Genomic DNA, 25,865 nt, shown 5'->3' with positions numbered 1-25,865 from the left:
CCCCTGGGTATGACCCAGCGCACAAGTTTCGACCAGTACTGGACCTTATCAATAGTACATTTCCAAAGGCATACGACTTGGCAAGAGATCTGACTATAGATGAAAGCATGGTCGGATTTAAGGTACCTAAGTATTCGTTTTGCATGTAAACACTCTTATTACCTGAATATACTATAAATATCCGTCTGATCTGAAGAATAAAATATGAATATATGGAATATATGTATATTTTTTTTTTAAAAATCTATATCAAACAGAAAGTAAAGATGCATTCATTTATTAACTTTATTTAGGAAATAATTGATTCGAATTCTCTAGCATGTACCGGTACGTTAAAAACATGTACTCTGATTTCAAATTAAAGCTAAGACTGGTATTTTTCTTTTAAGTACTTTTTAAAATAAATTTTCTTTCGAATTTTAAGAGATAAACATTTCAATTGAATACGAAAAATATAAACGAGGTCTACATAAATTTTCCCAGTCATAAAATAATGCTCATATCTTTACAGCACTATATACATGTACTCCTGCAATAAATAGTTTATAAAAAAAAGTGTAGGGTAAATTCTCGTTTTATATTCTATATTACATGTATAAGTCTTATTTTTTGTGTAAACCATATTTTAATTCCTTAAAGGGTCGCAATGACATAGCGCAGTATGTGCCTGCAAAAAAGTCACACCAGTGGGGAGCGAAACTGTTTGTATTAGCGGAGTCGGACACCGGATACAACGCGGCTGTTCAATTATATGCAGGTCCTTATCTGTCTTATCAATTAAAATTAAGAACATTATAATTGATATGTATGAGGTAAAAATATTATATACTTTCAAAAATTGGAGATATCTTTAATTATCTACTGTTATCTAAAAAAAAAATAACTTTATATAGATACCAATTCAATTAGATTATACTCGCCAAATAACATGAAATTATATCTTCCGAATTATGACACGAGTTAATTCAATTGATGCCTTTATTTATTACTCAATTGAGTTGATGCGTAGAGAAGTTGAATTAAATTTGATCTTTTCCAAAGATCATTTCCTTTTTTATTTCAAAAATTTAATTGATGAACTTCAATTAAAAAAATACCATCCGGAAATATTGGTTTCCGCAATTACTCCTTTTTATACAATTCGTTATCATATGAATAAATATTTTAATTTTTACTAGTTTACTTTTAAATTGGCCATTCATAGATCAAGACTTAAAAATACATATTTTTGGTCAATTTGATACACAGGTAGACAACAGGATAACCCCCGCAGTGTTCATGGTGTAGGGTATGATGTCGTCATGCAATTAATTCAACCGTATTTGTACCGACATCATCATGTTGTGTGCGACAACTATTTTTCAAGCCCGGCCCTTTGTGATGCACTCTTTGCATCCGATACCTACATGACTGGCACTGTTAGAGTATGCAGAAAGGGGATGCCACGTACACTGCGTGGACTAAAATTACAAAGAGGGGAGTCGGTAGTTAAACAGAGTGGCCCCATAATGACACTCTGTTATGGAGATCGGAAAACAGTGACATTTATGTCTATGCTTGCAAACCCTAAGTAATACATTTTCCTGGAATCCAAAATAAGAATTATATATTATTTGACTTTAAATTCAATGTCATAATGGAATGAAAAAAGTCTAGTTAATCAAAATATCATAATTTAAAACTAGGCCTTTATAATGTTTTCTGTTCTATATTCTTTTTCTCAATACAATTGTGCTCTCATATAATGATATATTGTTCGTACATATACTTGAACTTCACAGCATTATTTCCACACAAAATGCGAGGGGGGTAGAAGTTGATGTTCACTGAGGTCAATCTTGTTTACAACAAGAAGATGGGCGGTGTCGACTTGCTTCGGACAAAGCACTTGAATTATACGACCCTGACGTCAGATCCAACAAAATGTGGAAGAAAATCCTTATTAATTTTCTCCACACTTTCCACTCAGTAAAAAAGAGAATTTTATGTATGTCAATAATTGACTCCATTGAATAATATAAAATTTATACAATTTTGCATCTGAAAGAAATGAAAACATATTTCTACCGGACTTGCACATCGGTCTTGAACCTTATATTGAATTACAGAAATAATTTGATGAAAAATATCCAAATGAATGAATTTTAAAAAGTGTTCCGAAACTAAGAATTAAATTTAATTAAACATCTTTTTAGCCAATGCCTATATCATTTATCGGCAAAACAGGGGATTGCGCACCAAAATGAGCCGGATAGATTTTTACATGTTGGTATGCATGGGCCTGATAGGGGATTTCCGCCAAGAAAAACGCCAGGCCGGAAGGTCAAGTCTCTGCCCTTTGGCCAGATTGAGAGAAAGACATTTTATTGAACAAATGGATGGTAGATTTCTTCGTTATTTTTGGTTTATCATAATCAGACATTAAAAGCCACGATCAATTGACATGCATAGAAAGTAAATATAACTTCAAAATTGGCTGACTATTTATACACCTGCTACAATAAATGAGTTTCAAAAAAAAAATACAGATTTATAAAAATATTGTCCTATTATACTTTCTTTGGGGGGGTTTCTTAAAAAAATTAACTTTTTACTTTTTTTTTCAATTTAGGAATGAAGAGAAAAATTTGCGTGGGGTGCAAAAGTAAAGTTCGAACGTGGTGCGCTCCATGTAAAGTTGGACTTTGTGTAAAATGTTTCAAGACACACCACACCGTGAGGAACTTAAATGGAGACGAAGAATAAAATGAGAAATAAATTCTGTAGAGCCAAACAATGTTTCTTTTTTATATTCAACAAGTGCTCAACAAATTTTCAATACTAGTAAAAATAAATAAGTCGATTTGAATTCCTTTTGGATATCGATAAGAATTTTTTCTTAATCAAAATTATATGTATTTATCGCATATAAAAGAATTATGCATATAAATTCATTTAATAGAGGGAGAGAGAGAGAGAGAAGAGAGAATAAACCTTGAAATAATTTTGTTGACCTGAAAAATGAATTAATTTCAATGTATGCTTTCCTGTATATGACGCGCACTTAGCGTAAACATGAAAAAATGAAAATCGCGCAAAATAATGTCAAAGAAATTGTGACGTCGTTTTAATCTCGCAGTGACGTTATAATTTCTGTACACTGACGTCGCAGCCAGAGGGTTAAAGTACTTCTATGCCCTATATTGATAAGACATGCATGGAAGAATATGCTTCTACTGTGTTTCATTGTACCAGTCAAAGTTTCAGATGCTGCAATTTCAGCAAAGGAATGAACAGGTTAATGTTTTGGGAGCAGGTAAACATTTTTGGTGTAGGCCTCACTTCCAAGTAACTAGATTATGCATTGCACCAAGGTGTTTCTTTTCACATTACATGAGAATGTGAACTCTTCTTTGCTCTACTCTTAAAGATTTATTCATTGGCTCTCTTCCTGAGTGCTGATTAGTTAAAAAAAAAACAAATAACATATATACATGACAACTGGTTACTTTGTATTAAGCAAAGGAATAAACAATCGTCCAATTAAATCGTAACAGGCAGAGCCAATAAGATATTTTTTTTTGTTGTACAAATTAAAGTTTACAAAAAACTTGCACGTATTTTGTGTTTCTTTGTGTCTTTGACTCCACCCCAGCCAATCAGCTTTAAAAAAAATCAGCCAATAAAACAAGGTGTTGTTTTTCACCGATTGCAATGTTTGATTCAAATAAAGAGTGAAAAGAAACACCTTGGTGCAATGCATCCTAAGCCCTATGTTGACCAAACAAGCATGGATGATACATCTAAGGATGCACACTATCATGCTTGCTTTGGATGCTGAATCTGACCTACATTTTCTGGATGAGTGAACAGGTTAATATTTTTGGTGCAGGTGTCATTTCCAAGTAACTGAGAGCCCTATAATGACCAAACTTGCATGGATGATACATCTAAGGATGCTTACAACCAGGTTTGCTGCAGATGCTGAATCTGATCTACATTCTCCGGATGAGTGAACAGATTAAAGTTTTTGGTGCAGGTTTCATTTCCAAGTATCTATGAGCCCTTAATGACCAAACTTGCATTGGTGATACATTTAAGGATGCACACTAATAGACTTGCTTCGGATGCTGAATTTGACATACATTTTCCAGATAATGGACCAGGTAAAAGTTTGGGTGCAGGTCTATCACCAAGAAACTAAAAGGCCTGTATTAACCAAACTTGCATAAATGATGCACCGAGGGATGAAAACTCTCAAACTTGCTTCAGGTGCTGGATTTGAATTACATTTTCTTGAACAGGTCGAGATCACTACCTTATATGGAAGGCAATTTTCAACAAGTGACGATGTCTTCATCACACCCATTCTCCAATCAAGTGAATGAGTCCCAAAGCATGACATTCTACTTCGTGTTTAGGATTCAATGGCGACACGTGGTTTTCGTCGGTTTACAGCACATTATTTAACTTGTCACTGGAAAAACTGTAGAGCTTCTTTATCACTTTATAAGACCGAAATTGAAAGATTATATTCTAAAGACCCGCTTCATTATTCTTTACAGGATACACGCACGACACGATAGGATACACGCACGATACGATAGGATACACGCAAGTTAGGACAGGATACAGGCATGATAGGATAAATGCAAAACATGATAAACGCAAAACACGATACACGAAAAACATGATAAACGCAAAACATGATAGTTCTGATAAACGATCTTCACGATAGGATAAATGCAAAACCTGATAAGATTGTTTCATAATGCGAAACGTTTTCTGACAAGACGAAAAGATTACTTTGTTTAGTTACTGCAATATTTTAATTTTAGTACTTGCAAAGCTTCAAATCTAAATTATAATGTACATTTAATAATTATAATTTAAAAATACTTGAGATCACTGTGTTAATTTTACAAAAGTTGTTAATTTATATTTTAAAAAAAATTGACAATGCTTAAATGGATTATTATGAAATGGAGACTGTGATTTTTTTAAATTTCTACTCAAGGTTGTGAATTTACGATTATTTGTGGAAATGTCAAAATTCTCATCTTAAGGTTGAACTATGAATCGTTTAATTATGGATATTTTAATATACTTGTAATTGTTGCACAAAAATCCCTTACATAATTATGTGCCGTTTTTAGCTCACCTAATTATGTGCCGTTTTTCACGGGTCCGTATTTTCATTTTCGACTTCTTCTCAAGAACCACTAATTTTGATTGGTATATCCTTGGGTGAAGGGGAAGTTAAATTTTAAAAATGAAGGGACTCGCAAGGGGAGATAATCAATAGGGTTGGGTCATTAAAAAATCTTCTTCTCAAGAACCACTGGGCCAGGATTTATGTGGAAAAAATTGTTCATACATTGTCAAAGTTTTATATAGAAATATATAAAAAATTTTGAAAATCTTCTTCTCAAGAACCACTGGGCCAGTAAAGCTGAAACTTATGTGGAAGCAGGCCTGGGGTAGTGTAGATTCTAAATTGTTCAAATCATGACCCCCGGGGGAAGGGCGGGGCCACAATGGGGAATCAAAGTTTTACATAGAAATATATAGGAAAAATCTTTGAAAATCTTCTTCTCAAGAACCACTAGTAAAGCAAACTTATGTGGAAGCATCCTGGGGTAGTGTAATAAATTAAAATCTTTAAAAATTTTACATATATAGGAAAAATCTTTGAAAATCTTCTTCTCAAGGACCACTGGGCCAGAAAAGCTGAAACTTATGTTGAAGCAACCGGGTATAATGTAGATTCTAAATTGTAAAAATAATGACCCCCGGGGGAAGGGTGAGGCTACAATGGGGAATCAAAGTTTTTTATAAAAATATATAGGAAAAATCTTTGAAAATCTTCTTCTCAAGAACCACTGGGCCAGTAAAGCTGAAACTTATGTGGAAGCATCCTGGGGTAGTGTAGATTCTAAATTGTTCAAATCATGACAAAATTAATAAATATTAAAATCTTTCTAAAAATAATACCCCCGGGATGTCAAAGTTTTATATAGAAATATATAGGAAAAATCTGGCCACTGGGCCAAAAAAGCTGAAAGTGCCCATGGAAGGATCATGGGGTAGTGTAGATTTCAAAATGTCTAAATTATGATCAGTGGGGTAGGGTGGGGATGCATTATGTATAACAAGGGGGAAATCTGGTAAAGAACAGAATGGTCAAATCTTCTCAGGTGAGCGATGTGGCCCATGGGCCTCTTGTTCATGGGTATTATTATAAATTTATGAAATTCTATAAATAGATTTATAATTTATGAAAAAATATACATTTGTACCTAATAAATTTATCTACAAGATTTCATGGAAGAAATTTACGCAATAAATTAAATATTTGTATTTAATGTCTAAAGCTTACAATCTGCAGTGTTAATATGATGGCGCTCTGCATAAATACATGTAAAATGTGTCAACAGAATATGAATCTGCTACGAATGCATATGTACGTTTACGCTAAAAGCTCTCACTTATGTACATGTAAACATTTATATATCAGATTCTTAAAACCTCGTATTAATTAATGAACATTGAATGATTAATTTTTTTTTCTTTACAATACAAAACACAAAAATTAATAAACAAATATGAAAAGAGTGAAATGCGACTTTTCCGACTAAATAATTATAAATCATTGCTATTAAACTTTGTGTGTACTGTTTCTAATAATAAAAAAAATAGGTTTAAGTCGGCAAATGAATTATTAAACCCTGAAAATTATTTTAGACTTACCTGATAATCTCATATGAGGCATATTCGAAGGGCGGGATGTTGAAAGTCCGTAACCAATTTAAAATAAGATAAACAAGATCTAACCAAATAGCCAAAAATAATATTGACTTCTTAAATAAAGTTATATAGTATATACGTATATGGAATGAAATTGATTAATACTATAAATTGATTCGGTGTATTTACTTGTCTTGCATGATCACGGCGGAATCAGACGACTTCATTTGTTTTATTATTATATATAAAATACCGTAAACATACATATAAAATAGGCTGCGCCTGCTGCCCAATCCTATTCACAATAACATCAGTGAATAAAATATTGTTTAAATTAAAAATACCGTTAAAAAATAATGCGAGCTAATTTTCATAGATTAGAATGTTAGAACTATTTCATCCATTTCTACGATCAATGAAATTGTTTTCTAGAATTAATTCTGTCCGTGTTATGCAGAAAACCCGATGATCCGAAAGTTCATGTACCAGAATTGCAGTATTTTTTTTTTAAAGTTTATTAAAAAACTCATTTACATAAACATAATGGAAACATTGTACAATTGAAATAAATCAGCAGAATGAGTTATACGGACTTTATTTCATTGAATTGCTTTATTTGAATTTTTATTCAAAATTCAAGCAATGGGATGATTTTTTAAATCCATAAATTGTACAATTATTTAATTTATTTTAAATAAAATATTTGATAAGTTTGTTCACACAAGTTAGGAACAAATTCCCAAAAATAAGTAGATGTGTTTCATTAGAACCAGGTACTCAGTATTCGAGGTTACTAATTGACCCCAGGTGAGAGAGCAGTACAGGTATGTTGACAGTGAACACACACAGGCCGAGGTGTCATTTAGGGGAGAAGGGGGAGGGGGTGTTGACTGCACAGAAAGGCAGTGTGCTGATTAGAGAGGTACACATACATGTCAGTTTTCTGGTAAGGAAAGGTCTTCGATTTGACACCCCGATGCATTATATTTTCAGTTTATTTCCATGCTGAAAAGGTAAGCTGTTAAAAAACATCATGTTTTTCCCTGTATATATTATATTTAGATTATCTAATGCCAGATAAAATTAATGAAAAACTTCTAGTAAACAGCCATGGAATGATAAATTGGGAAGAATATTTTCATGCATTATATTTTATAATTTTGATTTTTTTTTTAATTTAGGCATATATCAAGGAATTTATAATTAGTTAATTAATTAGTGATAAATATAAATTTAAAGATTGAACGTATACCGCCAAAATCGGTGTCAAAATCATCTGGATCAATGTCTTCTGCTTTATTATTTTTGTAACATCAAGACTTTAAATAATTGTGCATACATGCAGATCAGAACATACAGTGTGTTACTAATATTATCAGACGATAAACAAGGGGAAAAAAGAATATTGCATTAAAGAAAAGATACATATCAATCCCATGCTTGTTATTTATTTATTTGCTTTTTGGGTACGCATACACCATACCTTACCAAAAATCTTTCTCCAGTAACTCTGATTCATATAAGAAAATCATATTAAATAATATTTAAGTTTGACAAAAAAAATCTTACAATTCGATAAATTATTAAAAAAAAAAAAAAAGACCAGGCGATCAGTTATAATTTCATTTCCGAAAATAGAGTTACTGTTTAAATTTTGATAATCACTCTCTGCTTGACCAATATGATATAATTATTTTATTTCTTTATTTTATTATTAATTAGTTAATCAATTTATTTGTTAATAAGTTACGTTATTTATTTATTCTTTTTCTTCTACGCTTCAATATTTCTTTTAATGATGAAAAAGAAAGGGATAAAACTTTCTTGTCTTTTTTTCGGTTGAAGTAATCTTATTTAAGTTAAAAAAACAAAAAAGACACTCGGAATAGCTCAGTAGTTTCTTTCAAAAGTAAAGATAAAAAGCGAGGGTTTCCGAATATACATGATAAACACAAAACACGATAGAACCTGATAAACGATCTACACGATAAAGGCAAAACACGATAGAAAATGCAAAACCTGATAAACGGAAAACACGATACGATAGGATACACGCACGATACGATAGGATACATGCAGGATACGATAGGATACACACATGATAGGACACGATAGAATTGTTAAGAATAGCAATGCGGGTACTGTTCTTGTAGTAGCCCACAATGCATTGCGGCTCATTCAGCAGTAGGTAAAGTAAACAGATAACTAATTTACATGCAAATTTATGCTGACGTCTGAAAATCTAGTGGTCTCGACCTGTTGAATGGTGACTATAGTTTAAAGCTTTTGGATTGGTCTATTCCAAAGTAACTGCAAGCAAGTCCTGTCAGATCAAAATTGCATAAATTTTGCATGTTTGGATGTACACTTTGAGAATGTTGGTTAATTCTGTGACTATGCTTTACCTAAAGACAAAGTTTTTGAAAAGTAGGTCAAACTTCAAGGTCATTGGGTAAAAAATCATAGTATATTTAGAAAGGTCTTGTCATAAGCATTACACAGCTTTAATATGAAAGCCCTATCTCTTTTCATTCAAAAGTTATGACCAATGTTTATGTTTTTTAAAAACTAGGTCAATCTCCAGGGTCACAAGATCTAAAATCATAGTTTATTTAGAAAGGTCTTGTCTCAGGTAATTTACATGAGTTTATTTAGAAAGGTCTTGTCTCAGGTAATTTAAGTGAGTAATATAAAAGTCTTCTTATTCAAAAGTTAAGGCCAATTCAAAGTAATGTCAAAAATCAAAGTATATTTAGAAAGTTCTTGTCCCAGATATTATACATGTTTAATATAATGTCCTATCTCTTCTCATTCAAAACATATGACCAAGGTTAAAGTTTTTGTGACAGATGGACAGATGGACAGACTGACAGACGGAGAGACAAATGAGATTTAATGTCCCCTTGCTTTTGCGAAAGAGGGGGACAATTATTTTGTCAAATAATTAATGAAATGATCATGCTTATATATTAAAATTGTTTTTCAAAAAGGGGTATTCCATCAAGTTTTATGCATACAATGGAGAATACTTTAAACCGATTATTATTTGTGTGGAAGAAATATCTGCAGATTTTGCAACCTACTTTTACTCCAAATACTAATCACCGTGAACTAATTATTTTGCATTAAATTGATAGAGTGTTTCCTAAGTCTTGAAAATTAGATGTTGCAAACTGATTCCAAACGTACAAATTGCAAATAAAAGATTACATGAATACAATTGGTTTACCATGTTTACAGTAACAAGTTTTGAAAGAGAAATTAGTTGGATTTATAACATCTTGCTCTGCATTTAATATTTGAAATTATAAATCCCGAAAGGAAAAAAAGTATGATGCAGGTGATTCAATTCCCAGACATTGATATAAGAAGCACTGCATCATACTGGTAATTTTGACCCATTCTTCCTTCAAAGTCAAATAGAGAAAAAACATGATTTGACCATAACTTTCGACTCTGTAAGACTTCAAACTTGGAACATGCAGAGTTTGCAGGTACAAGGGGTGCATGGGATCAAAATCTTTTACCTTGATATAATTATTATAAGGTCAAGGTCAATTTTTTACATCAACATAGAGTAGGATGGGGCCACAATGGACAATCAAAGTTTTGCATAGGTAGATATATAGCAATTTTTTTTTCTCAAGAATTGCAAAGCAATGAATGGCCTTATTTATATGGAAGCATCCTTAGTTGGGGTAGATTCAAGATTATTCATATCATATCCCCTGGGGGTAGGGTAGGGCCACAATGTGGGATCAAAATTTTACACAGAAATATATAGATTTTTTTTTAAAATCTTGTTTTCAAGAATAGCAAAGCCATAATTAGTTATATTTATATGGAAGCATCCTTGGGTAGTGTAGATTAAAGTTTATTCAAACATGACTCTTGAGGTAGGGTGGGGCCATTAAGGGGGATCAAAGTTTTACATAGAAATATATAGAAAAAATCTCTCAAAATAACTTTTTAAAGAATAGCAAAGCCATTATTAGTGATATTTATCTGGAAGCATCCTAAGGTCATCTAGATTTAAATTTGTTCAAATCATAACCCCCACGTTTAGGGTGGGGCCACAATGGTGGATCACCAAGTTTTACATAGGAAAATAGAGGAAAAAATCTTTTTCTCAAGGACAGTTGATTGATTGATTGTATATTGTTGTTTAACATCCTTCTTGTGAATTTTTCACTCATATGGAGACACCACCACTTGCTGGTGGAGAGCTGCAAATTTTTTCCTGTACTCAGCCTTCAAGGCCAATGAGCAGGGAGGGATCCTTTTCATGCTAGCACCTACTGGACACGGGGGACCTCGGTTTATAGGGTCTCATCTGAAGGACTGGTCTCTACATCCCACAGTGGGATTCAAACCCACTCTCCAGGACAGAAAAGTTTTGTTTAGTTATATTGACATGTAAGCATCCTCATGTATTGAAGATTTAAATTTATTCAAATCATGACCTCCTAGGATAAGGAGGAGTCACAAGGGGGATCAACTTTTTACAAAGTAATATGTAGGAAGACAATCTTTAGAAAAGAAATCTGTAAAAATCTTTTTTTCAAGAACAGCAAAATTATGATTTTTATACATAAATTGATTATTAGTCACACCCACAACCGTAAACTTTTCAATGCTGAACTGAATTGTGCTTTTTATATGATTGTTTTTATACGCCCTTCTTAAGACGGGACGTATTATGTTACAGGCATCATGTCTGTCTGTCTGTCTGGCCGTCTGTTCGCTTTCCTAGTGTCCAGCACATGACTTTAATAACTATGAGGTATAGAGTTATCAAACTTTGTCAGCTGATACATCTTGGGTAGAACATGTTTCGTGTACAAAAAGTAGGTCGCTCTGACCTTTAATTAAGAAGTTATAGCCAAATATGGAAAAATCCTTTCCAGCCCATAACAAGAAAACTATGAGACTTAGAAGAATCATCAAACTTGGCCAGTTTATGCATCTTAGGAAGAAGGTCTGTCATGACCTATTTCAAGGTCACTGTGACCTTTGAGTGAAATTTTTTTTTAAAAGTGTCTTTAAAGCCATAATAAAAATCTTCCTAGATTCTCATCCCCGCCCGCCCCGATTTTATACCCCCGCCGCGATTTTTTTAATTTCTGTTTTTATTCGTGTTAATTCTGATCGGGATTGGTATTCATCTACCATTCTACTTTCGTTTTAAATCCCGCGAATGTTGACATGATTTTGACAGCTGAAAAGATGGTAATTGCTGTAATACATGCGTATATATTTTAAACAAGGGTCATTGGTTGAAAAATATTGGAGATGATGTGAAGTAAGAGATAACTGAACCTTTACTATGACTTTTATTTGGGTATTGTAGATAATTACACCGATTGACCAGGTCAATAAAAAATCTGCAAAATTGAAAAAATAAGAAATATAAAATAAAAGCCGCCCGCCCGCCTCGATTTTTAAAAAAATTCAGATGAGAATCTAGCAATTTATTTATTATGGCCTATACTATTCATTAAAACATCCCAAAAAATGTAAAAGTATTGCACTTTCCTTATTAAAAATTGCATGTCAAATTAGAAAGAAATTAATGATTTTAATGTGAGGAGCTAACTGATAGAGTATCTCTGATCAAGCAGGTGTTACCTATATCCCTTGGAAATTGGCAAATGGGTCAGCCTGTTGGATTAATTTAAATAGCTAGCCTAAGTTTTAAAATGAATTTGATGAAAAGTAATTAAAACTAATTTGATAATAAACTAATCTGATATTATATAATATTACTAATTTAAAAACTAAATTTATTGGTTTGGGGGTGGAATCAGCATGTCCATTAGTCCATATGAATTACATATTAAAACCTGTCTGACAGTAAATCTAAAAAAAAATCTTTGAGTATTTTATATGTTTTAAAAATGTTTTATGGTAGATAGTGTAGATCAATTCATTTCTTGAGAGTTATGAGTAGACAAGCATCCAGTCAAAGATTTAAATTAATGAGTTCAATGTAGGAAGGCTAGCTGTCTCAGTCATTTCTTCAGAGCATCTCTGATCAAGGAGTCTTATCTGTATCCTTTGGGAATTAGACAGAAGAACTCTTGGTCATTTATAGCATATGTCATTTGATGGCCAGCCTTTTATTATGCCCGCCATGAATATGGTCGGGGCATATAGTGTTTGTCATGTCCATCTTCTGCCCTTCCGTCCTGTCCTTCTGTCCTGTCCTTTCGTCACACTTTGCGTTTACCTCAGTTCAAAGCTCAGTTTCAAAAAAATTATCCTAGATATTTTCATCAAACTTCATAGGTTGATAGATATTGATTAGAACTAATGCAACTGCATCAACCGTTTTTGATCTTGACTTTCCTTTGACCTTGACATCACTTTTTTAAATGAGTGTTTAGCTCAGTTTTAAAGATACCATTCAAGATACTGTTATCAAACTTCATAAGCTGATACATACTGATGAGAGCTATTCCACTGCATCAATATATTTTACCTTGACCTTTCCTTTGACTTTGACCACACTTTTCTTTAATTGTTGTTTAAAGCTCAGTTTTAAAGAAACCATCCAAGAATTTTTTAACAAACTTCATATACTGATACATACTAGATTATTATATTAGTGTTTAGATCATTTTAAAGAAACCATCCAAGATATTTTATCAAATTTCATGTAGTGATGAAAGCTATTCAACTGCATCAACATTTTTGACCTTGGCCTTTCATGTGACCTTGACCTCACTTTTATCAAATTGTGTTTATGTGAGTTTTAAAGAAACAATTCATAATTTTTTTTTTCAACTTTATATACTGATACATAATGATGAGAGCTTTTCAACATCATCAGCATTTTTTTACCTTGGCCTATCCTTTGACCTTGACGTCGCTTTTCCTAAATTAGTGTCAAACTTCATATGGTGATACATACTGATGTAAGCAATTCAACTGCATCAATATTTTTTACCTTGACCTTTTATTTGACCTTGACCTCACTTTAGTGTCAAACTTCATATGCTGATACATACTGATATAAGCAATTCCACTGCATCACTTTTCAAGATATTCTGATCAAATTTTCATGTTGCTTTACTAATATACCCTCGGCGGGGCATTCATGTCCTATGGACATATTTCTAGTTTTCAAAATTAATTTGGTATAGATGAAGTTGTTAAGACTAATTATTGTTTAATATGATGAGCATTTGACAAGGTCTAACACAACCAGTATAGAAATCTATCAATGATGTAATATTTGTTATAATTAATGCCTACACCACAGGGGATAGATAAACAAATATGTGAAGGAATGGAAAAATCATGGAAATCTTAGAATCAAGGTTGATATTATTGACATATTATTTTCTTGCACTCAACTGTTTAAGATAATTGTGTAATTTTTTGACGGGCATATCATGCTGTGGCGTGGCACTTTATTATTAGACGGGATGTATTATGTTATGGCGTTCATGTCCATCCGTCTGTTAGCTTTTCTAGTGTCCAGCTCTTAACTTTAATACTATTAGGCCTAGGATTATCAAACTTTGTCAGCTGATACCTCGTGTAAAAGGTGTGTCGTGCACAAAAAGTAGGTCGCTCTGACCTTTAATTAGGAAGTTATGGTCAAATATGGGAAAATCCTGTCCACCTCATAACTAACAAACTATTAGACTTACAATTATCAAACTTGGCAAATTTATGCATCTTTGGTAGAAGGTGTGTCGAGACCTATATCAAGGTCACTGTGACCTTTAAGTGAAATTTTAAAAAAACTGTCTTTTACTATTGAATTACACAATCCCAAAAAATGTGAGAGTGTTGCAGTATCCTTATTAAGAAATGTTAAATTAAGAAAATACTATTTTTTTTCATTATACTTTACACCCATTGGTATAATTATCAAGCACTGGTCAAGGAGAATTTTGATAACAGAACATTGCATGTCAAGCTATAATTTAACCATTTGATGATTATTTGTTATAATCAATGCATACACCACAGGAGATGTTTAAACAAATAATATAAGGAATGGAAAAATGGAAATCCTTTTAAAGGTTGACATGATTTTCTTGCACTGTAAACTGTTTATGATAATTGAACAATATTTGAAGGGCATATCATGCTGTGGTGGGAAACTTTATTCTTAGCTGATGTGCTCAGGTGAGGAATGTGGTCCATGGGCCTCTTGTTTGGTATCTTACTCTCCTGCGTTAGAAGAAGTAGTCATTTTTTGTCCATACGGCGTGCTTCCTAGCATACGTCCGTCTACACCAGTGACAATTGATTACACAGAACAGTGACTAAGTGATTGGCTTTATTAGGGGCCTCAGATATAGCAAGAGACCAATCAAATATGGTGGATAAATTTCTTTTACAAATCATGTTCAGCTTTAACCAAAAATGAAGATGGATGGTTACATGACTTGTGTTGGTATAATCAGTGTCTTATGACAGCAATCGGACTTTATTTTGCTTTCTTTTCAGTTAATGAAGGATTACATTTTGGAGGATATGGAAATGCTTTCAGGAGGGCACTCTGGAGAAGGCCTTCATTTTTTGTCAAAGGAGATAGAATCAAATATGGAAGAATTTGTAGAGTTAATAGAGTCTGAACGAGGTATTTTTTTTCTATTGGCACTAATAAAAGTAATGAAATAAACATTAAAGTGCATATTAGAACTAAATTTAAGACTCGAAATACAGTTTTTAAAGCCATCTTTGCCATTCATATGACCTGTTTAAAACTACTTTTGTGCATACAGTTACAGTTGTTTGGCCAGTTCTGAATTTTGACCACTTCCAAATAATTATCAATTTAATCAATTACCGGTAAAAGGTGTAGAAATAAATCAATACCTATGGTAAGAGGGCTTATTAATGAGTGTTTGAATTATGTGAGTTTTAATTTTTTGCCACTAGTTCAGTTTCGCTATCGTACTTGAAACAGTTTACATACTTTTACAATGCAACAAATCAGAATCAGCGCGACGTGGAGTCTGCAGAAAAACCTCTGTAGAGACATCAATTTTTCATATAAAACAACATTTCAGGTATCAAAAGTAAGTTTGATATGTCCTCTAACAAATACTAGAAACTTGTCTAAAATAATTATTTAGAACACTGGAAGATATCGGAATATTTTCATGTTGTCATTTTACTAGTTCTGAATACCCATTATAAACACTATTATATATCCATTCTTCGTTTATTTCTTCATTGTAAAAGTGGCTTATTATACCCCCACTTAAAAAGCAGGGGGAGGGTTATATAGTGATGGTGTGGTTGTCCATCCATCAGTCTGTACGTCCATCCTTCTAGCTGTACGTCCATCTGTCTGTTACGCTTTAGGGTACCAATTTTTTATCCACAACTCTTCTTCTACCACAGCACTAAGTCAAATTTAACGAGGCTTCACAGAATTTAATGGGGCTTTCACCAAATCTTGTTTAATAGTGCCAAAGTGCACCTTCTATTTAATTTTTGATCTGACACATAAATTAGACTCCCCTAGCAAAACACGATACTGCCATTCTTTCTAATATTGAAGGGTATACCAATCTCATATATTCCTTCTATACCACTGAATAAAATTTAATGATACTTTTACTGGTTCTTTATTACATATTGCCATTGTGCACCTCTTATTTTACTTTTTGATCTGACACTTATTTAGTGTCTCCCAGAGCAAGACATGGACTTTGCCATTATAATCATATAAGAGACATGGGATATCATTTATAGAGCTCAGTGCTCACAGTACCTCTTGTTTCTCTTTATCATTTGGAAATACAAATGGCTTATTGGTAAGCAATTATTTTAACTTTTCTTAGGCAAGCCAGTGGATAATGTGTGAGACATATATTTTTAGCTCTTCTGAGCCAAAGGCTCAAAGAGTTAATGCTATGGTCATTCATGCGGTGTGTGTTAACTTTTTAGAATATGGGCTATAACTCAAGAACCCCTTGGCCAATCAGTTTCAAATTTGTCACAGGGTATCTTTGGCCCAAGGGCTACCATTTATACTAAAATGAGGGTTGGTACCCTTAAACAAGGGGAGATAATCAGGAAAACAAAACCAAAAGTACTGGTTGCTAAAAAATCTTCTCCAGAACCATCAGGCAGATTTTCACCAAAGTTGCATACAAGGATCAGGATATGTCGAAGATTAAAATTTGCACAGGGAATTACCCTGGGGCAAAAGGTATAGTCTCAAGGTCACTTCAAAGTTGACCTAAATTTACACTTAATAAAAATGTTTATATTTTATTTACTATAAGGACTTGGACCATCAAATCTTGTAAGTTGATGCATCTTAGGACTTCACATCATGTTAACTCAAAAGTAGGTCACGGTGACCTACTTTTAAAATTTTGCGAGCATTTGTTTTCAAATTGATTTGAAGGCATATTTTGGACACTTTAAGGCCTATGATCATCAAACTTTGTAAGTTGATGCATCTTGGGTCCTTGAACAACATCAACTTAAAAGTAGGTCACCGTGGGTACTAGAGATGTCGGACTATTACAAAGTCGGACTATTACGGAGTCGGCCTATAGCAGACTCGGCCTATGCATTTATAATAGTACTTAGTTATAATACTTTCAAAGTAAATGAAAAGAATTATGTTTATTTTATTTTTTAAAATGATTAAGTTGGTTTTAAAGTATTATGAAAAGTATTATTTAGTATTTTAAAGTATTATGAATAGAACAAATATGTATTTTTATTCATTTTTTATTTTCTAATTTATACTGAGTAATTTTATTATGAATTATGAAATGTTTATTTAGCCTTGGTTTAATACTTGATATCGATTACTTAACTTAGCAGAACTCTTCCACAAAGGAGTTAGGAAATGTCTGTTGGCTGGGGACAAATGTGCTATTGTATACAATGCAAGATCGATCATTGTAGAATTTATAAGGACAGATAACTTAAAAATCCTGGTGGAATACCTTGCTAATCAATTGCTGAACCAGCCTAATTAATATTTGGGAGGAGCTTTTCGTAAAATGTTACATTTTTAACAATGTTTTTCACTAAGCAGGCTCTTCTCATTTAATTTTCATTGAAAATCATCACATTTTAAAGATGATAAAAATAATCTAATCTTTCCTTATTTGACAATCTACTATTTGGAGTTCAATTCTTGGCAATACATTGTACTTTCGGAATAAAATTGTACAAATCATTCGCTTGTCACTACTGTAAACAATGTCCCAGTAATCTCGCGAGATTTGAGCCTTCTCGACTCCCCCGCAAAAGAGCGGTAGTAAGTTAGATAACTGTGAGGTACTCGCGATATTATGTATTGCTTAAAACCTTATACATGTATTAATGCTTTTTTAATATTATTTACAGATAATGCGATAAATGAAAAAATATGAAATATTTCGTTTTTTGCTTATCGATTTATGTGCATACCATGGTCGGTTTACTTGGATTACACAAAGGTGACATACGGAAGCCATATCTAGGGGAGGTAGAGAGGATATACAAACAATGGGGCAGTGTCCCTTTAATTGACACTATCAGACTCAAAAACACCTAAAAAATTATTTTAATTGATGTTTTATTAATTGTTAATCACATTAACTCAAATGAATGTGTATATAACCCATAAAACTAGAATTTTCCATTTTTTTTTAATGAATATAAATGGTTTCCGTTTATTACAATCTGTAAATGTTTCTCTTCATCTATTTGTGTATTCTCAGTCAACATAAAGAATATGATAATTTTTAGGAAAGAAATCTTAAATCCACATCAACACAATTAAACATAAATATCTGGAATAAGATTTTTTTTTAGATACAACTGAAAAAAAATCCTAATTATAATTCCATGCATAAACCGAAAAAAAAAAAATCTTTCAAAGCAATATGTACATGTATATGCTTGGAAAAAAACCTTTCTTGAGAATTGTCTGTTAACCATTTGTTCTTGTTGCTTTTCCTCTCATTTTCATTCATTCTTTTTAATATATCGAGCTTGCATCTTTTTTTCAATAGGTAAATGACAAAAGTGAGAAAAGGAAGTTTGTCAGGTCAGAATTTGTCCACTATGTCATGGAAATTATAAATTATATTTTTACTAAGGAATGAAAGAAAAAATATCACAGCTTGTAAAATTAATAATTAAGGCACTGTAAATGCTGAATTAAGTTTATGTAGGTAATCATCACATCTTAACTGACTAGTGTACTTTTTTTTTTGAAAACACGATTATTTCATTTATCCAAACCATAATGATTTATTTTTTGTGTATTAAGTAATCTGTACAAAAAAAATGTTCCAATTAAACAAAAATATTCTCGTAATCTCCTCTGCATAAAAAACAATACAAGTTTACAAAAAAGAATATAACATAACAATACAAATAAATAATTATATCTGCAGAAGTTCTATTGCGTTACCTTATTCTATAATTTTATAAATTTTACCCGCGAACTCAAAACTATGGAATTCTTAAGCATACTCTGTCCACGCTAGTGAAGAACTTGAAAAATCACTTCAAGTTTACAAAAAAAAACTCAATACTTAATTAATAGCACCTATATTATTTTTTAATATAAATATTAATCAATTAATTCGTTAAACTTGTGCTATACATCTTAAATTTTTGGCTATAGGCCGACTATGTTATAGTCAGAGTTTGTGTAGACCGACTCGGTAATAATCCGACTTACTCATAGTCCGAGTTTGTTATGGGATGAGATCTCACGTGATCGTCACTGTGACCTACTTTTTGAATTTTATGGCTTATCATTTCTAAAACATTTAATCCCATTATTTCAGACATTGAGAGGTTTAGAATCATCAAATTTAGTAAGTTGGTGCATCTTGGGGCCTTAAAACATATTTATGAAAAAGTAAGTCACAGTGACCTACTTTTTGAATTTTGCAGGCATTTGTTTTCAAATTGTTTTAAAGGCATATTTTGATTACCTTCAGACCTAAGATCATCAATCTTTGTCAGTAGATGCATCTTTGGACTTCGAAAAATGTCGACAAAAATGTAGGTCACGATGACGTACTTTCAACATTTTATGGCTATATTTAAGTATCTTAGGGTATTTATTGGCTTAGAATCAACAAACTTTGTGAGTTTGTGCATCTTCAGTTTTCAAAGAATAATAACCAAAAAGTAGGTCATAGTTACCTATTTTTGACATTTTATGGCTTTATTTAAGTATCTCTGGTACTTATAGATCTAGAATCATCAAACTTTGTCAGTTGATGCATCTTGGGTTTTCGGAGAACGTCAACCAAAAAGTAGGTCATGGCAACCTACTTTTGATTATCTCAGGTACTTATGGGCTTAGAAATCATCAAACTTTGTTAGCTGATGTATCATGAGTTTTCGAAAATCATCTACTAAAAAGTAGGTCGTCCTGACCTACTTTTGACATTTTATGGCTATATTTAAGTATCTTGAGTACTTATTGGTCTAGAATAATCAAACTCTTTCGGTTGATGCATTTTGGGTTTTCAAAGAATGTAGACAAAAAGTAGGTCAATGTGACCTACTTTTGACATTTTATGGCTATATTTAAGTATCTCTGGTACTTTTTGGCTTGGAATCATCAAACTTTGCCAGTTGATGCATCTTAGGTTTTCGGGTACGCAAACCAAAAATTTACATCACCTTGACCTACTCTTGACATTTTTTATGGCTATATTTAAGTATCTCAGGTACTTTTTGGCTTAGAATTGTCAAACTTTGTCAGTTGGGGCATCTTTGGTTTTCAGAGAATGTCGACCAAAAAGTAGGTCATGGCAACCTACTGTTGAATATCTCAGGTACTAATTGGCTTAGTATCATCAAACTTTGTCAGTTAATGTATCTTGGGTTTTCAAAAATCGTCGACTAAAATTTAGGTGACCTACTTTTGAAATTTTATGGCTATATTTAAGTATCTTGGGTACTTATTGGCTTAGAATCAGCAAACTTTATCAGTTGATGCATCTTGGGTTTTCTGAGAATGTAAAAAAAGTAGGTCATTATGACCTATTTATAAATATCTCAAATACTTATTGGCTTAGAATCTTTAATTTTTGTCGATTAATGCATCTTGAGTCCTCATAAAACTTCCATCTTAAAGTAGGTCACTGTGACCTACTTATTGTCTTTTAGTAACTTTATTAAAATATGTTCTGTCCCAAGTGGCTAAGAATCATCAAACTTTGACATTTGGTGAAACTTGGGTCTTAGGATACTTAGAGTTAGAGGCTTCAAATAGAAGTGATAGATTGTACAATTTATCGAAAGTGATTCAAGGCCCTTGGGCCTCTTGTTTAATTTAGGATCGAATTGAATGGGAACTGCTAGGGTATTCGGAACTCATCGGCTTATACGTAACTGGTACAATGTAAAATGAGTACCTATGTTAACTTGCAAAATAATTTTTTGGGGGAAGGCTGAACTTTTATGAAACAATATTTAATTCCACACGTCATTGAACTAGCTTGACTAAAACTTAGATTTTGATATAATTCCTTGTATATTTATAACACGACCGAATCGGTTTCTTATTCAGAACTGGTCAAACTGGTCAAATAACGTATTGTAAGTAACAAACAATGAATTGCAGGCAAATCAAGGAACATATTATCTGGTCTTCTGATGAAACTGGTAAAAAACAGTAAATTACTGAAGGATACAGAGACTTTGAGGGAGTTGACCCACTGTCTGGGTGTAATAGGTCCTATTGATCTTATGATACTAGCACTACCTACTTCTGATGTGGAAGAGACTGGAGCCATGCATAACCTTTTGCAGATTATGGAACTTTTAGACCAGCATCTTATTGACAAAGAGTGAGTCAAGCCATTTTTAGGTCACGTGAGTCACTGATACGACCTATTGCTATCTGTTTTTGTCCATCATCGTGCAGATGTGTGTTGTGCATAAACTTTTCACATTTTTGACTACTTCTCAAGAACCAAGGGGCTATAGTTTCAACCAACTTGTCACACAGTATCCTTTGGTAATGAAGATTCAAGTTTGTACAAATGAAGGGCCAATCCTTTTTCTAAACAAATGAAGGGCCAAACCTTTTTCCAATGGGAGATAATTAAGAATTAATGAAAATTAATGGTATCTTTTAAGAATCCTCTTCTCAAGAACCGCTGGGTCAAGAAAGTTGAAACATATGGGAACATCATCAGGTAGTGTAGATTAGCATTTGCTTAAATCATGGCCCCCCTGGGGTAGGGCGGGGACACAATGAATGATTAAAATTTTACATAGGAATACATTGGAAAAATCTTCTTCTCCAGAACCACTGGGCAAGATGGATGATTCTTATGTGGAAACATCTTCAGGTGGTGTTGATTTTTAAAAGTTTGTTTAAATTATGATCCTCAGGGGGTAAGGTGAGGCCACAATGGACAATGAAAGTCTTACATTGGATTATGTAGGAAAAATCTTGAAAAAAAAATTCTTATCTCGAAAAAACAGAAAAACCATGATTGATTAGACATGTACGCATCCTTAGATAGTATATATTCATGTTATTCAAATCATGCCTTAAGTGATAGAGTGGGGCCACAGTGAATGTTCAAAGATCTCCACATGTCTTATTTATATAGAAACAGCTCTGGATAATGTTTAATGTCAAAACTGTTCAAATCTTGATCCCCTGGGGTAGAAAAGGGGCTGGGACGCAACAGGTGATTAAAGTTTTAGTTAAGGAATTTATAGGAAAGATCATTTGAAAATCTCAAAAACAACAAAAACATGATGAGCATTTTAATTTAATTTAATTTTGGTCAATGTAACACTTCATTTGATGGGATAAAAATCTGTAACCCAGGTTTGTTTTTGAGGCTTTCAATTTATACTCTATGGATCCTATATGGATTGTTGTTTATACTCAGGTGGCCGTTAAGGCCCTTGGGATTCTTTATTCATTTAAATCAAAACATTAATTACAGCATCGTACATAGCATTGACAATTTGTACATATTGATACCAAACATGATCTGTAAGTATTTGTCCAGCAATAGTCGTCATATTGACATTTAAGCTGTTGTAATGCATAATTTCTGAGTTTTCATTTTTCCTCTAACTTTAATACTGACTCAAAGTAAAAATTAAATTAGTGTCTCGTCTTGTAATCAATTTTTACCTTTTGTTTGTCTTTTAATTATCAGAAGATCATCAATGTTAGTTATTATACACCCGCTCCGAAGGAGAGGGGGGTATACTGTTTTACCCTTGTGTGTCTGTCCGTCTGTCTAGCTGTCCATAACAAGTTTGTCAGTGCATCTGTTCATTTCATACATAGCAAATTTTGGTCGCAGTTTTCTCAGCAACTACTCATCGCAGATGCTTGAAATTTTAACACAATCTTCTCTGAGGCATGGGATACATTTTTGTTCAAATCCAATGTCAACTTCCTGTTTGTCAGTGCATCTGTCCGTTTCATACATAACAAATTTTTGTCACAGTTTCCCCAGCAAGTACTCATCGCAGATGCTTGAAATTTTAACACAATCATCTCTGAGGCATGCCATATGGTTGGATATATTTTTGTTCAAATCTGATGTCAACTTCCTGTTTGTCTGTATGTCTGTCCGTTTCATATTTAACAAATCTTCTTTGCAGTTTTTTCTTTTAACTATTCATAGCAGATGTTTGAAATTTTAGTACACTCTTTGTTGAGGCATGCCATATGGTGGGATTCATTTTGATATAAATCTGATGTCAACTTCATATTTTTCTGTGCCCTTAATTGAACTTGTGTATATTAAAATGATAGTGTTTATTCACATCAGAGCGGGGGTATTACTAGTAAGCATTGGCTGACAGATGTCTTGTTTTGATAGCAGATAAGCAAAATATTATTAATTATAAATCAAGTATCATCTTGCAGTATAAGTGTCACCTGAAAAAAAAAATCCCATTCCTTGATTTAGGTGTCTTCTGCCTGGGCCTTTTAAATGTCCAGGTAAAGGTGTTAATTATATAACCTTATGTATACATAACCACTTTGAAGTATTGAAGGTAAATTCCTATTGAATATGCATAGCGGGACTGCATTTTGACTTAGAGGGATCAAGGGTTTTTAAGAGATGGTATATCATAATTTTCAACCTAAATCATTTGTAAAAGGTCAAGGTGACGTGCAAAAAAAGTTTTGTTCTTTATGGCCATATTTTGTAATGGAGAAACATAGCAATCTCTTTGAAACTGAAAGCCAACCCCAAAGGGTTTTAAAGTAAACCTTCAAATTTACTTGAAGGAAAAGGCCATGAAAAAAAAAAATCTTTAAAATCATTAAGGGGAAGGGGGGAAAAATTTTAAGTTTTAACAAATCAACTTTTAAATCACTTTTGGAAAAAAATTCCCGAAACAAAAATTTTAAACCCTTTTAAAAAAAGGAAGTTCAAAATTCATGAAAGAAATCACTTAAAAAATTTTTTAAATTTTTAACAAATTTTACTCAGAAATTTTTTCTAAAAAGGGAAAGAAATTACAAGCAAATTTTTCCCCTTTTGTTCCCCTTTTTTTGCAAAAACATTCCTCATTTTGGTTTAAAAATTAATTTAAAAGAATTAAAAATAATTTTGTTAAATGAATTTTCCTTTTCAAAAAAAATTTTTGTGAAACCAAAAACACCCCTTTTAAAGGTTTTAACCAAATTTGTTTTTGGCCCAATTTAAGTGATTTTTTAAAATTTTTTTTTTTAAAATTTTGGGGGGTTTTAAAAAAAACTGGTTTTTTAAATTACTCCCCCAAGTTTTAATATTTTTTTTGGCCCTTGAATAAGGAAATTTTGGGATATTTTTTTTGCCCAAAGGTTTGGGCCTTTCAAAAAAAAAACTGGAAATTTTTAAAAAGCCCCCCCAAATTTTTGGGCATTTTTGATAAGTTAAAAAAAGGGAAACATAAGAACATAAAAAGTTTTTAAGATCTTACTTTTTTTTAAAAATTTAAACCCCCCTTTTAAAATTTTTTTTTTATAATTAAAAAAAGGTTTTATTTTGACAGAATTTTTTATTTTTTCAAATTCCCTTTAAAGCATGAAGACAGTTCAAGCAACATCACAGGTCCTGAAAAATATTTAGCACAAAAACAGGAGTCCTTTGCAAACAAATGGGGAAAAATTAAACAAAATAGAATTGGTCCAAAAACTCCCCAAACCCTTTCTTCCAAAAAAAAAGGTAAATTTTGAGAAAGTCCAGAAATATTATAATTAATGAATATCTAACATTTTTTGTACTGCCAAACAAAATGCAAGATATAGTTAATGTACTTGTTTTCTCACCAAAATTTTAACAACAATGGGTTGAAGTTTGTAAGTGAATGATTTTGTATTTTTTTTAAAACTGTATGTAAGAGTTGCATATTACATATACAACTAATATTTGTCCTTCTTATACTAATTTTTATAATTTATTGGAACTATACTGTTTACCACATATGCTGTATATCAGGGGCGGTAAAATGTAAACAATATTGTTTAAATTTTAAAAACACCAGTGTTTCATTTAAAACTTTTAGATTTTTAAAAAACAAGGTTTCTCAAAAAAAAACATTTCAGTACAAGAGAAATTCTAAATCCCCACAAAAAAGCTAATGGTAGGGTTAATTTAAAACCCATTATTATGATGCTAAAACAAAATTTTTCTCCGAAAGATTTGGGCACGATGACAACATAATGTAACTGTTCCAGAACCGATAGGTCATGATGTTTTGTCTTTTGGTAAAATCAAAAAAATTCATATTTTAAATTATACAAACTTTTTTTATAGGTGATAGGCCCTAATATACATAAATCTTTTGGGAGAATATTGTTGCCTACATAACTTCATAACACTGATAGAAAGATCATATTATTTATTGAGCATTTTACATTATAACATCATACTTTTAATAAAATGAACAGAAAAAATTTCTTTCCCCCCGGAAAAAAAAAAAACTAGGAAATTTTAAAGAAAAGCCGTTGCAAGAACAAAGAATGCAAAGTAAAAAAATCCCTTAAAAAAAAGGCCAAGTAAATGGGATTTTTAAATTTAAAGCTATAAAAGTATTACTTCACCTCCAACCTCTTTTATTTACCTCCATCTGTCACATTATTTTCCTAGAGCTTTTCCTTTCATAATTTTTTTCTCTACTTCAAACCAAAAATAAATGGTTTCTCCGGTTTT

The 25,865-nt window shown here is 32.2% G+C and overlaps 1 protein-coding gene and 1 pseudogene across 1 annotated transcript in view; both read left to right on the top strand.

The window, feature by feature from the left end:
* LOC134232529 (serine-protein kinase ATM-like) overlaps positions 1-24,782 on the top strand; it is a 30,886-nt gene extending 6,104 nt beyond the window's left edge. The window contains exons 2-4 of the mRNA XM_062714506.1: positions 15,193-15,325; positions 21,302-21,527; positions 24,737-24,782. Coding sequence (XP_062570490.1) covers positions 15,193-15,325; positions 21,302-21,527; positions 24,737-24,782 — 405 coding nt within the window. The remainder of the gene's footprint in view (positions 1-15,192; positions 15,326-21,301; positions 21,528-24,736) is intronic.
* LOC134232528 (piggyBac transposable element-derived protein 4-like) lies at positions 555-2,016 on the top strand (annotated as a pseudogene).
* Positions 24,783-25,865: the final 1,083 nt, after the last annotated feature.

Source organism: Saccostrea cucullata, unplaced genomic scaffold (assembly GCF_032062105.1).
Source record: "Saccostrea cucullata isolate Sc308-1 unplaced genomic scaffold, CSIRO_AGI_Scuc_v1 ctg4280, whole genome shotgun sequence".
Lineage (NCBI taxonomy): Eukaryota > Metazoa > Mollusca > Bivalvia > Ostreida > Ostreidae > Saccostrea > Saccostrea cuccullata.
The sequence above is the reverse complement of the archived record's forward strand: the minus strand, read 5'-3'. Positions and strand labels throughout refer to the sequence as shown.